Source organism: Saccopteryx bilineata, chromosome 2 (assembly GCF_036850765.1).
Source record: "Saccopteryx bilineata isolate mSacBil1 chromosome 2, mSacBil1_pri_phased_curated, whole genome shotgun sequence".
Taxonomy (NCBI): domain Eukaryota; kingdom Metazoa; phylum Chordata; class Mammalia; order Chiroptera; family Emballonuridae; genus Saccopteryx; species Saccopteryx bilineata.
In genome coordinates, this window is record NC_089491.1 from 323,004,452 (window position 1) to 323,018,174 (window position 13,723).

At 41.1% G+C, this 13,723-nt stretch overlaps 1 protein-coding gene across 1 annotated transcript in view; it reads left to right on the forward strand.

Annotated features, from left to right (window-relative positions):
- The first annotated feature begins 748 nt into the window (after positions 1–748).
- CAPZA2 (capping actin protein of muscle Z-line subunit alpha 2) overlaps positions 749–13,723 on the forward strand; it is a 57,905-nt gene continuing 44,930 nt past the window's right edge. The window contains exon 1 of the mRNA XM_066262161.1: positions 749–911. Coding sequence (XP_066118258.1) covers positions 873–911 — 39 coding nt within the window. The 5' untranslated portion in view covers positions 749–872. The remainder of the gene's footprint in view (positions 912–13,723) is intronic.

The window sequence follows — 13,723 nt, forward strand, 5'->3', positions numbered from 1 at the left end:
TCCTCAGCTTGAGCCTCAGTAGTAGGGTTTGCCAGGTCTAGCAAATAAAAATAGTGGATGTTCAATACAATTTGAAAACGAATCATTTTTTAGTACAAATATATCTCAAATGCTTCAAGGAACACAATTAAATTTCAAATATGTATTCATTATTTATCTGAAATTCAAACTTTACTGGGATTTTTGTATTTAATCTGGCAACCTTTTTCAGAATAGGATCCATGCTTAATTTAACGTAACTTTGTGTTCTCCAATTGTTCAATATATGTTTGAAAAACAGGTTTCTCTGGTTTTTGTTTCAGATTGTATATCCCCAGAGACATATTATCAGGCACACAACAAAGGACCAGTGAATATTTCCTTAACGAGTAAATGAATATATCTGAGCAATCTTCCACAGACTGGGTTATATGTGTGTATTCAGAAAGCTGAATATTTTTCTATTCTTTAAAAACGTTTTAAAAACTTCTATTCGTAGACTTTTTCACATTTTAGCTGGTAGAGTTCAGGACTTAATGGGCTAATGGACGCATAATCAAGGGCTCAGAATGTACTTGTCGCAGACTGGGTCCATATGGTCAGCGGTGGGGGGTAAGAACGCCATAGTCAGGATGCTGACAAGACTGCAGCGGGCAGCAGTTGGCAATCCCTCCGGGTTCCGGCCTCCAGGGCCCCGCGCACGCGCACAGCCTTGTACGGCCCCGCGGGCCGAGGGCAGGGAGGCGGGGCTCCTGGGGCGCGTGCGCGGCGGCCGGGCTGCTGGCCCCTCCCTCGGCGGGGGCGCGCGGCGCGGAGGACCGCACGGAGAAGGGGAAGTCAGGTGGCTGCCGCCGCCGCCGCCGCTACCTCCGCGGGTTGTAGCCAGAAGGAAAATGGCGGATCTGGAGGAGCAGCTGTCTGATGAGGAGAAGGTAAGCGCAGCAGGGGCAGCGAGGCCGGTCGGCCCAGAAGCCGTGGAGCCCCGGCACGTCAGCCGGGGCCTGTGCCCTGGGCTGCCCTTCCTCTGCTCCCCGCTCCCCGCTCCGCCCCGTCAGTCGCCCGCGGCCCCGCGCGGGGGCAGGTCCCTGCCGGGCCTGCTAGCTCCGCTCCGTGTAGGGCGTGTGCTCTGAAATAGGAAGCGGGCCGCGCTCCCCGCCCCCCGCCCGGGCCGCGCCGGCGCCGGGTGCGGGCGCGCCGGGGTCCGGGTCTGGCCTGCGGGCGGCCCGGGGACAGTCCCCGCGGCCTGTGCAGTGAGCAAGGCGAGGGTTAAGCGAAAATCGCTTAGGCAGCAGACCTCCGCCGCTCCCTCCGAATTTCTCCCCCAGAAGCAAAAGCTTCCTTTCGGGCTACACGACGCTTTTCCCCTTTCTCCGTGGAAGCCTGTTTCTTCTTTTTTCTTTTTTGTCTTTAGCTGTGGGCTTTGTAGCCCCGTGTGCAGCGGGAGTTGCCACAGGAACGCCCCTGCCCGGGACTTGTTCCTGCCCAGGTAGGCAGCAGCCCCCCGAGGCTAATTTGGTGGCGCCCAGTCGTCCTGCCAGGAATTTTTACGAAGAGGGGAGATTGTGCAACTCGTTTTACTGTATCTTAAATGCTGTGACAGCATTGCAACCAGACGAAGGACTTAAGTTGTCAGGCATTTGCAATAAGAAATCTGATCATTGAACTAAACTAGTTCTCTTCTATGGCTGCTGGAGGCCCCAGTCACCAGTGTCCGGGGAATCCTCAAATTTTCAGTTGTTTCCTGGAAAAAGCCTCGATGTTTCTCAGATTCAGGAGTAACTGAAATATGTACAAGATGGTTGCAGTTTTCAAAGTGTCCACTCTTAATTTAATAGTCTTTATTTGAGTTCCAAAACGGTACAGCCATGTAGGAATTCGGAAACAAACTCATCATGGTGTTTTAAGAAGTCCTAACATAAAAAAAGCCTTAGGATACTTTCAGTTGGAACTCTCTGCTCCAAGTGTTTTATATCCCGTGTTCTTGCACCAAAATGTATTCCGTCTCCTTCCTCATGTTAGTGTGCAGATCAGTTTCATCTTCAATTTCGGAAATCTTATTTTCTCTGTTCTTTTTGGCGAAAGTGATAACAAAATGGGGGCAGCAACAAGATTCTCCATCACCCTGAGACCTGGTAGGCAGATAGAGCCCCTTATCCGCAAAGTTGCTCTGCAGTTTTCACATGTGTGATATTGGTAAATAACTAGAAGCTGGTAACTGAAAAGGTATGCTCATACACACGCACGCTTACAATTAAGTAGTGCTTGATAATGTGTCCACCCAGTACACCAAGGTCGCGGGTTCGGGGCACGTATGAGAAGCATCCAATGAGAACACGACTAAATGGAACAACTGAGTGGAACGAGTTGATGGTTCTCTCCGCAAATCAATGGAAAAAATTTTCTTTAAAGATCATCATGCCTAACCTGTGGTAGCGCAGTGGATAAAGCGTCGACCTGGAAATACTGAGGTCGCCGGTTCGAAACCCTGGGCTTGCCTGGTCAAGGCACATATGGGAGTTGATGCTTCCAGCTCCTCCCCCCTTCTCTCTCTCTCTTTCTCTCTCTCTCTCTCTCTCTTCTCTCTCTCTCCTCTCTAAAAATGAATAAATAAAAAAAGAAAAAAAATTATTAAAAAAAAAAAAGAAAACAAAACTTTAAAAAAAAAAAAAAAAAAAAGATCATCATGTTTTTATTCTACATTTCCTAAATGGTGATTAGTAGCTCAAGTGGCTAGGAATCTAGCTGAGGAGAGTACTCAGTGTGGGAGTTAATATAGACCTGCCTTGTGTTGGAAAAGCCTAAAATAGCTAAGCTTTTTCAAAATTAGATGACAAGATTTCTTATAATCCGGCACTCTCGGGGCTCTTCCATAAAGGAGGGGTGTGTCTTATTCTCTAAGCTTGCCCAACACAATATTTTAAGAATAAATGAATAAAAATTTTAATTTTAAGACTTTGGTGTTGTTTTTATCTCCAGTTCTGTAAGACTATTCTGTAGATATTTTACACATAGATTTCATTGCTGTATTTAGCAACTTAAGGAAAACACTGACCAAACTTTTGAATTAAATTTAAGTAACTGGTTACATGAAATTCTAACACTCTTGTGACTTTACTTATCTAAATGTTCTGTTTTAAAATTAACTTTTCTATTGATCTGTGGGGGGAGGAAAAGAGTGGGAGAGAGAAGCATCAACTTTTTTCACTTAGTTTAGTTGTGCACTCATTCGTTGTTTCTTTTAGGTGCCCTGACCAGGTTGAACGCGTGACCTCTGGTATGCCAGATTGATGCTTTATCCACTGAACAACCTTGCCAGGGCCTATTTAAATGTTTATTTAATCTTTTGGGAAGAGGATGTTTGGTATGGAATAAGAAATAGACTTTAAGGGTGACATTTTTAAACTAATATATACTTAAATCACATTACTGTTTCTTGTAACTCTTGTTACTCGTTTGTAGTTTTCAAAAATATGCTTTTAATGCTTTTTAACTCCTAGAATTTCCATTATTGATTGCAGATCTATGGAAGGGAAGCTGTTAAGACTTAGGTAGTACCATACTTTGTGTATGCCTAGCTTAGTTAGACAATACGTTCATTAATTTATTGTAAATTTGAGGTGTTTTATCATTATCATTTCATAGATAAGTAAAATAATATTTCAAAAACTTTAAGTAATTCACCCAAGGACTTCTAAGAAGGACGTAGCTAAGGTGGTATTTAATTCAGTTTGTCTGAATCCAAAGTTGATGTTTTTATGACATTATGCTTCCTTAACAGTTGATGCAAGGACCCTCTTCTGGCTTTATCTCTCTTTTTAATTTGTTGACAGCTTATTTTGTAAAAGGACAAACAATAGTTCTTTTTTTAAAATAAAAATTGTAAACACTACATGTTAAGTACTGTTGGGTTCTAAATTTAGAACGAAGTTTGTTTCACGCATTTAACAGTTTTATACTAGTATAGTTTTGCATGTGCTCTATGGTAAGAAGCATTTTAGAAATTAATCCAGAATTAAATCTTTGCTTTTAAAATTTATTTTCTGTTGATTTGAGGGGGAGAGAGAGGAAAAGGTAGCAGAAGAAAGAGAAGCATCAACTGTTTCACTTAGTTCTGTTTAGTTGTGCTCTCACTGATTGCTTCTCATAAGTGCCCTGAGGAGGGGGTCTAACTACAGCATCTGGCATGCTGCCACAATGCCTTATCCATTGAGCAAGCTGGCTATGGCCAAATCTTTGCTTTTTAAAAACAAGTAAAATTGTTTTTGAGGATACCTCTATGAAGTTAAAGAACTCTTTTTTACCTTGGGCCGCTGGGTTAATAAGAACTAAGTTATATGAAGAAGTACAATGATGTCTTTAAAGTTGCTATTTGTAGTAGTATGTCCCATTGACTTTTTTACATAGAGAAACTCGAAGCCAAAAACAGTTTTCCATTTCTGGGTCAGGTATAGTGTGCAGTTAAGCAGTTTTGTGAATTTGAAGTTAAATGAAATTGTGGCTTAAACGAGAAAAACCATTCCCAAACCCCTTTGCAGGTGGAGAATCTAGGAAGTCATTCAAAGCTCCAGCAGGAAGAAACTTAGTTATTGGTTGAAGGGGATCTTTTTTTTCTTTATGTAACTTAACCACCTTCCCCCAGTGATCAGAGTGATTTACTCCCACAGATTCAATTTTTGTGATTTTGTTGATGTGTCTCAAATACATAACTGAGCTCTAACTTTTCTCCTGAACATTGGTCATATATTGTTATCTATCTACTGGTCCCATTCACAGAAGACAGCTAATGGGATGTGTTTAAATGGAACCTGCCTAAAAGTAAATTAGTAAACTCCCCCCTCCTTTACCTCTATACAAAGAGGGTCAGAAATCAATCTCCTACTTCTTCTTCTTATTTTTTTAGTTCACTATTCCCATTAATCCAGTCATCCAGGTTTTTAACTTAAGCTTTAACTTTTTTTCTGTGATGTGTACCTTATAGTCAGTTTTTAAATCTTGCCACGCTCCTCGTCAAAATGTCTTACAGTATACGGATAATTTATTTCTTGTATAAAAAGTTAATTCATTTCTATTAGTATAGGGGGATCCTCGGGTTAAAACAGTCTGGACATACAGCGTTACGAGTGTATGGTGCTCACTCCCATAAAGACGTAAAAAAATTGAGACATGAGTTTTTCAGCTTAGGCCATTAGAGTCATTCTTATGGACTATGGGCAAATTACTTGGGTTGCCCGTGGCAGAAGAATATGCAGTATAGTATATTTATGTCCTTTTCTTTTTTCTGTGGCTTAGTTATATTTTTATGTTCTAGATTATGATTTTACAACTGTGTTAGGATAGGTAAGTGACTTAGGGTAGGGTGTGTTTTGATTTACACCAAAATTTGAATCACGTCACTGCTGTAGGAACGGAACTGTATTGTAACCCAAGGACCCCCGGTATTTGGTTTACCTCTCAGTTGACCAGATTATTAAATTAACTATTAATTATTTATGTTATTAACTACTATTCTTTCAAAACAAAATTTTACTGTATGAACAAAATGCAAATTGATTGTACCTGTTCCATTGAGAAAGAAGTAAAGCCAAGGGATTAGAAGAATGTCTTCTATCTGGTCTTGTGCCTTCTGCTATTTTTACCAGTAGTAGGCTTTTGTTATAAACTTTTGACTAATCCATCCAATTTCCTGTATCTAAGTATGTTTTAATATGTCATCTTTCTGTTCTCAGACTTTTAGTTGCTGGATCCTCCATTGCCTTTACAAGGAAGCCCAACTCCTGAAAATGGCATTCATTGCCTTGTATTCCATTGTAACCTAATTGTTTCTGACATTGCCAGTATATATGTAGTATTATTTATACTGTTATTTAATTGTGCTGTGAATTCAAAGAGATCTGCATGCTAGTCCTGTCTAGCACCTTGGGTAAATTATTTAATCTCTCAGCATCAGTTTCTTCTGCAGTGTGGGGATATAACAGAAAGTACCTTCTCCATTGACTTGCTGTAAATATTTATATAAATGTTGCCTGGCATGTAGTCAGCACACAGTAAATTGTAGTATTTTCCTCTGCTCGGAACATAACCACTTTGACTTTTGATACTGCTCCCTGGTCTTTCCCCTCCAGATTTAGCTCAGATTACATGGCAAATTTAATCTTTTCTGAACGTTGTAACACATCATTAGTATTAAATATAGTTTTCAATAGTATGTATGTAGTTATTTGCCTGTCTTCCTGTTCTATTAGGATTTCTTGAGTACAGAAATAATGTCATCTTCAGCATCTATCATTATGCATGTGATGAGTATCTCAATAAGTGAATGGCAAAGGAAACACAAATTCAGAAAACAATTTTATGGAAAGTAGAAGTAGCATACAAAGGCAAAGTTTTGAGGATAAATTTGGTGTAGCAACGTTTCTAAATTGGGCTATAGATTTTAAAGATTCAAATAGTTAAATGAAATTCCTGATGCCCTTTGACTACATGTAGCAATATTGGTTATGGTTCAAATTACTTACAGACACTAAATATTCTTTATAAGCACTTTATATACTTTCCACTAATTACACAACCATAATTTGGCTTCAGATATTTTGCTTGTATGTAAGTTGCCTTTATATTACATCTTAATTAATGTAAAAGCAGTAGTGTTCTTATTAACCAGAAACTAAACTCAACCAGTAAACTATTAATGTAGAAAGTACTTATTGCGGATTATATTCTGCAGATGAATGAATTCTGTCATTGGACCAATAAAGTGTAAAAATTCCTAGAGCAAGCAGAAACTCGATCACTGCTGTAACATGAGTGGGATGTGACAGACTGCACATTAAAGCAAGGTTGTACCATGTTTTCAGTGCATTTGGGAGCCTTTCTACATAAAATAAGGGTAGTTACATACATAGAACATTGCATTTTAGTGTTAGGTCAAAGGATATAAGAACACTTAGAGCAGAGAAAACAGCTATTTTTAAGAGGAAACCTGACTGGGAAAACTTGATCCCAGGGTTCTGTGCTCTGACAATTCTAATCACCCGAAGCAGTAACTTACTGTAAGAGTTTCATACAAAGCAAAAAAAAAAAAAAAATAGGGGTTCCATAGAACCGCCTGTAGTTATCAAAAAGGGAATTTTACAAATTTTATTTTGAAGATTAGATGTACAATTTTTACATTCTTTCGCTTACCACATTTGTTTGTTTAGTTGTGAATCTAATGGCTCTGAACTTCTTGCATGTTTTAATTCATAATGTTTCTATTGAAAATGAACGAAAATAACTTTTGAAAACTACCTCCACATTTCACTTACTTAACAAATACACCATATTTCATTGATTTCAGTGTTCAAAATTTTTCATTTTTTACAATCTGATATCGGACTGCATTGTACAATTAATGGCTTAAGACATTTAATTGGTCGCATTTTTGCTTTTTTAGTGGTACATAAAATGCATCTTACATTGATTATATGAATCAGAGTAAGCAAGGACATACTGCAATGCAATAACAAATGTAAACCTTTAACATGAGAGACTTGGACTTTGAACATCTTTTTTTTTCTTTTTGAGAGAGAGATAGGCAGGGAATGAGAGAGACAGGAACATCGAACTGCTCCTGTATGTGCCCAGACCAGGGAATCTAACTTGCAACCTCTACACTCTGGGACAGTGTTCCAACCAACCCCAATGATCTGGCCAGGGCTTAATTTTTAATGCTTTTTAGAGAGACAGAAAGAGGAAGGGAGAGAGAAGGGAGGGGTAAGGGAACCGTTTATTTGTTGTTCCACTCAGTCATGCATTCTTTAGTTGCTTCTTGTGTGTGCCTTGACCAGGGGTCGAACCTGCAACCTTGTCGTTTCCGGATAACACTCTTGACTGAGCTAACCGGCCAGGGCCTCCTCGCTCATTTTGCATATGTCTAGTGTGGGTCAGCAGCAGAAGTCATGTAGTTTCAGGCTGTTGGAGAACTTCATTCTAAACTTAGCCTTTTTTTTTTTTTTTTTTTTCATTTTTCTGAAGCTGGAAACAGGGAGAGACAGTCAGACAGACTCCCGCATGCGCCCGACCGGGATCCACCCGGCACGCCCACCAGGGGCGAAGCTCTGCCCACCAGGGGGCGATGCTCTGCCCATCCTGGGCGTCGCCATGTTGCGACCAGAGCCACTCTAGCGCCTGAGGCAGAGGCCACAGAGCCATCCCCAGCGCCCGGGCCATCCCTGCTCCAATGGAGCCCTGGCCGCGGGAGGGGAAGAGAGAGACAGAGAGGAAAGCGCGGCGGAGGGGTGGAGAAGCAAATGGGCGCTTCTCCTGTGTGCCCTGGCCAGGAATCGAACCCGGGTCCTCCGCACGCTAGGCCGACGCTCTACCGCTGAGCCAACCGGCCAGGGCTAAACTTAGCCTTTTTATCCACGGTCCCTGCAGCAATGGGAAGGAAATGCAGTGAATAGCACACTGGCTTTTAACCTCTTCTGTCCCCCATCCCACAAATACTTAGACTCACTACTTTTTTGCTCAGATTTCAATTAACGAAAGCAAGTTACATCTAAAAGCCGAATTTCAGAAGGCTCATGGAAGGAGTAGAGAATTGTAGTATATGTGAATAACAGTAATATGCTACCACAGATTTAAGTTTTAGATGCACCAAAGGTTGGTGTTTCGATCACTTGTTTGGTAGACATGCAAGGCTATAGATGAATTAGACATACATAAAATATACATACTGTACAGGGTCAAAAAGTGAGTTCATGGAAATTCAGAAGACAGAAAAATTACTTCTGCCTGTCAGGATAACAGGGTATAAAGTCATGCCAAAGAGTACAACATAAGAAAGAAAACATCGGGAAAGAGGGAAGAAGCAGGGAGTACAAGTTACATCTCAGGTACTTTGAGAGTATGAGATGAAGAGATAAATTGTGCCGTTAAACAGCGCAGGGTTTCTCAACCTCAACACTTGACATTTGGGACCAAGATAACGCTTTGTTGTGGGAGTTATCCTGTGCATTTGAGGATGTTTAATAGCATCTTTGGTTCTCATGTTGCCAGTTGCACTCTCACCGTCATAGCAATCAAATGTTTTCTGTGTTACAAAATCACCCCTGGTTGAGAACCACAGGTCTAGATAAATTGGAGCTAACGAGAACAGTTGGGAAACTAGGTTAAGTGTTAGGACCTGTTTCACAAGACAGATAAAGAAGCGATTGCTAACAGAGTTGGAATTAATAGGACATGGTGAGTAAATGTAGGAGAAAGGAAAGAATCAGAGATAACGGTTGACATTAAAATTTGGATGACTGGGAAGTGGTACCACCACTCACAATGGAGAACACAAGAAGAGTGGACAGCTGGGAGGAGTAATGGTGGATTTGAATTGAATGTCTACATGTACATGCCCAGCAGATATGGAAATGTAGGAATACAGCTTGGGAAAGCCGTTAGGACCAGAGGTTTTGTATAGATTTGGAAATCCCTTTGTAGGTTAAAGCCACAAGATGGATAAGCTTTTTAGGAGAACAGGTTTAGACATAGCAGAGGGCAGAGAGTATATCCTTTTGGGTATGCTTTCATTTATGAATAAGAGAAACAAAAAGGTGAGGGGTGCCCCTTGAAGTAGAAGCGAGTACCTAGCACGGAGGACTGCTCGTGCCATAGACCTTGAAGTGACTTGCTGGAAAGAGCAGTGCCAGTCTTACGGAGAGATGAGGAAGAGCAGCCCTTGAATTGAAGGGAGAGATGAGAAACAAGTTCTGTTTAGTACTGAATATCCAATATTGACTACATTAATCAATCTCAGTTGTCAGAGTAGCCTAGTTATCCCCATTTTGCATATGGGAAAACTGATACAGACAAGGCAATCTAAGTGGTAGACTAGAAATGGGGATTTTTTTTTTTTTTTTAACAGAGGCAGAGATAGGGACAGACAGACAGGAATGGAGAAAGATGAGAAACATCAATCATTAGTTTCTCGTTGCACGTTGCAACTTCTTAGTTGTTCATTGATTGCTTTCAAGCATGTGCCTTGACCACGGGCCTTCAGCAGGCCGAGTAACCCCCTGCTGGAGCCAGCGACCTTGGGTCCAAGCTGGTGAGCTCTTTGCTCAAGCCAGATGAGCCCGCGCTCAAGCTGGCACCCTCGGGGTCTCGAACCTGGGTCCTTCCGCATCCCAGTCCGATGCTCTATCCACTGCGCCACCACCTGGTCAGGCGAAATGGGGATCTTAAGAGAGCAGTTTTAGTTGAGTTTGGAGCAGAGAATAGAAAGAGAAAGGGCCAGATTACCAGCATCTCAAAAATGTGTATGTTTTTCTTCTTCCAGAAATGTTTTTTTTTAGTCAGTATATATAAATATTAAATTCAAGCTTCCCATGTGAGTTCTTGTTTTATTTTTATTTTTTAGAGAAAGAGAGAGAGAGAGGGAGGAAGGAGGAGAGATGAGAAGCACTGACTCATAGTTGCATCACTTTAGTTGTTCGTTGATTACTTCTCATCTGTACCTTGACTGGGCGGCTCCAGCTGAGCCAGTGATCCCTTGCTCAAGCCAGTGAGTTTGGGTTTTAAGCCAGTGACCATGTGATTATGTCTGTGATCCCACATTCAGGCCAGTGACCCTGCACTCAAGCAGGTGAGCCAGGCTCAAGCCAGGGGCCTTGAGGTCTTGAACCTGGGACCTCAGTGTCCCAAGTTGACACTCTGTCCACTGTACCACCTCTGACTAGGTGAGTTCTTGTTTTATTTGCCTCCTCTTCACTCTGTTGGTAAGAGGGGTTCCTGCTGTAGGGTCATAGGAATGGCTGAACACACAGCACCTGACACTGGATCGAAGAGATGAAGAGCAGTTTATTAAGCACATATGCTCAACAGCACAAGAGAGGCATACATAGCATGCAATGCAGGGAGGGCCATTTGGGCCATGGTAGGCAAGCTTTATAGCAAGGGTAGTCAACCTTTATATACCTACCGCCCACTTTTGTATCTCTGTTAGTAGTAAAATTTTCTAACCGCCCACCAGTTCCACAGTAATGGGGATTTATAAAGTAGGGAAGTAACTTTATTTTATAAAATTTATAAAGCAGAGTTACAGCAAGTTAAAGCATATAATAATAATTACTTACCAAGTACTTTATGTCGGATTTTTGCTAAGTTTGGCAGAATAAATCTTTATAAAACAACTTACTATAGTTAAATCTATCTTTGTATTTATACTTTGGTTGCTTCGCTGCCACCCACCATGAAAGCTGGGATGCCCACTAGTGGGTGCTAGGGACCAGGTTGACTACCACTGCTTTATAGTATCAAGATGTCAGCTACAGTGATCCCCGGTTGTCTTGTTTTGATAATTGTTAAGGTTGCTACTCAGGGATAAGCAGGATGTGTGCCTGTTCCCTGTGGTAAAGAGGATTGTCTGGCTAGGGGCCTTATCTGCAAGAGCAGGGTGAGGAGGGAACTTGCTGTTGGGTCTTTCAAGGCCTCCCGTTTCCCCTCCCCCCCCCCCCATGTCAACACACACATAATATTGGCTCTTAACTTTAAGCCTTCCAGGGGTCTCAAACTCAACTCAGCATGTGGGCCGCAGAGCAAGATCACAGCCTTTCGGCGGGCTGCACTAGGTCTACAAAAGGCAACTGTTACGCAACACTTTTCAGTGTCACAAAACGACCAGAAACTGTAGTTCGTGGATTAGTCTGCGGGCCGCAAAAAATTGTTCGGCTGCCTGCATGCGGCCCGCGGGCCGCGAGTTTGAGACCTCTGCTTTATACCACAGGCCTCAGTAGTAATCCTTTATTAAAAGTATTTTCTAATGATTGCTGTACTAAATAATACCTCAAGAAGTTGTTTTTTTTTTTCAGAGACAGAGAGTCAGAGTGAGGGATAGACAGGGACAGACAGACAGGAACGGAGAGATGAGAAGCATCAATCATCAGTTTTTTGTTGCGTATTGTGACACCTTAGTTGTTCATTGATTGCTTTCTCATATGTGCCTTGACCGCGGGCCTTCAGCAGACCGAGCAACCCCTTGCTTGAGCCAGCGACCTTGGGTCCAAGCTGGTGATTTTTTTTTTTTTTTGCTCAAACAAGATGAGCCCACGCTCAGGCTGGCGACTCGGAGTCTCGAACCTGGGTCTTCTGCATCCCAGTCCGATGTTCTATCCATTGCGCCACCGCCTCAAGAAGTTTTCAATGGCATAATTTCATCTTTGAGTTTTTCCTTCTGAGTGAACTTTTTTTCTACAATTTGCAAAGTTTAAGATGTTTTGTTTCTGTTTACTATTTCACCACAGATAAAGTATGGCTGAATTATACTCTTCACAAAAATTAGGGGATATTTCAAAATGAATATAAAGCAATTAAAAAAATTTTTTTTATTAAACAAGAACATCAGAAAAGCAAACAAAGAAAGAAGTTATTTTATTATGCAAATGAGATGCAAAACCAACTTTTATTTCATTGGTGAAAATGCACTAGGCTGAAGTGAAAGTACTAGAATATCTGCACGTTCCCTGATCCCGTAATTTTTGTGAGCAGTGTATTTATATGCAGTAATGTGGAAGTTTGAATAGCAAGAATTCTTGCTTGACAGATGGAGTAAAGTGGTGAGGATCCAGCCCTGTGTATATGTGAAATGAGAAAACGAGTGGACTGGTTGTAGAAGCTAGAAAGTGGCAAAAACAGTAAAGAGGTAATAGCTATTATCTGAGTGCTTACTCTGTGTCGGGCACTTCCTAAAGATCTTATGTCATTTATTGCAAGTGAGGAAACTGAATTTAGTTTGCTTGTGGTCATACAGGTAGTGGGTAGTGAAGCTATAGTCTGAATCCAGTCTTGTTTAAGAGTTTATGTTGTTTACAATTTTATTTTATAGCTTTCAGATATGGAATATCCTCACATGTCACATGTCATGCTAAGGACTTTGAACTGTATCTTTGGCAGTGGGGGACGTTGGCTAGATGATTTTAAGCTGGAAAACACATCAGAATTTACATTGAAATATAGCAATCTAGTGATAGAGTGGAAAATGAATTTTAGAGAAAAGATGTGACTACAGGCAGGGCAGCTGTTGTCACAACCTAGGAACAAAGTCACTGGGTCAGAATGGAATAGAATCAAAGGGAATTGGATTTGAGCAAGAGAAGACGGATACTCATTGTTCATGTGGCTCACTGGGAGAGAGAAGTACAGGATGATTGATTACTTGGGGGTGCCAGTAATTTTTTCCAAGAACAGAAGGGAGTGGGTTTGGGTGAGAGCAGTTTGAGGTACCTTTGAAGCATTGTGATGGAGAATTCTGATGTTATGGTTAGAAAATTGGATCTTAAGCTTGAGAGAGGGTGTGATAGGAGGTGTATAGATTGAGAGGTTTTGTTGTGTGGCATTTAACACATATAGTATTAAGGTCTTTTATCCATAGGACAGTATACTAAAAAATGTATCTCATTCCCACACCATACACAAAAGTTGATCCCAAGTTGATTAAAGATCTAAATGCAAATAACAAAACTTTAAAGTTAGAAAACATATAGTAGAAAATCCGCACAACTCCAGAGTACAGGACATTTTTTCCCACTCTATAAATACTTCACTCCCTTTAAGGCTTTCTATTATAGTAATCATAGTACAGTTATCAAAAACAAGATATTAAACATTGATACACTACTATTATCTCATCTACAGACTCTATTTAAATTTCACCAATTGCTGGTCCAGGATCACATTGAATTTTGTTGTAATATCTCTCAGGTCTTCTTTAATGCAGAAC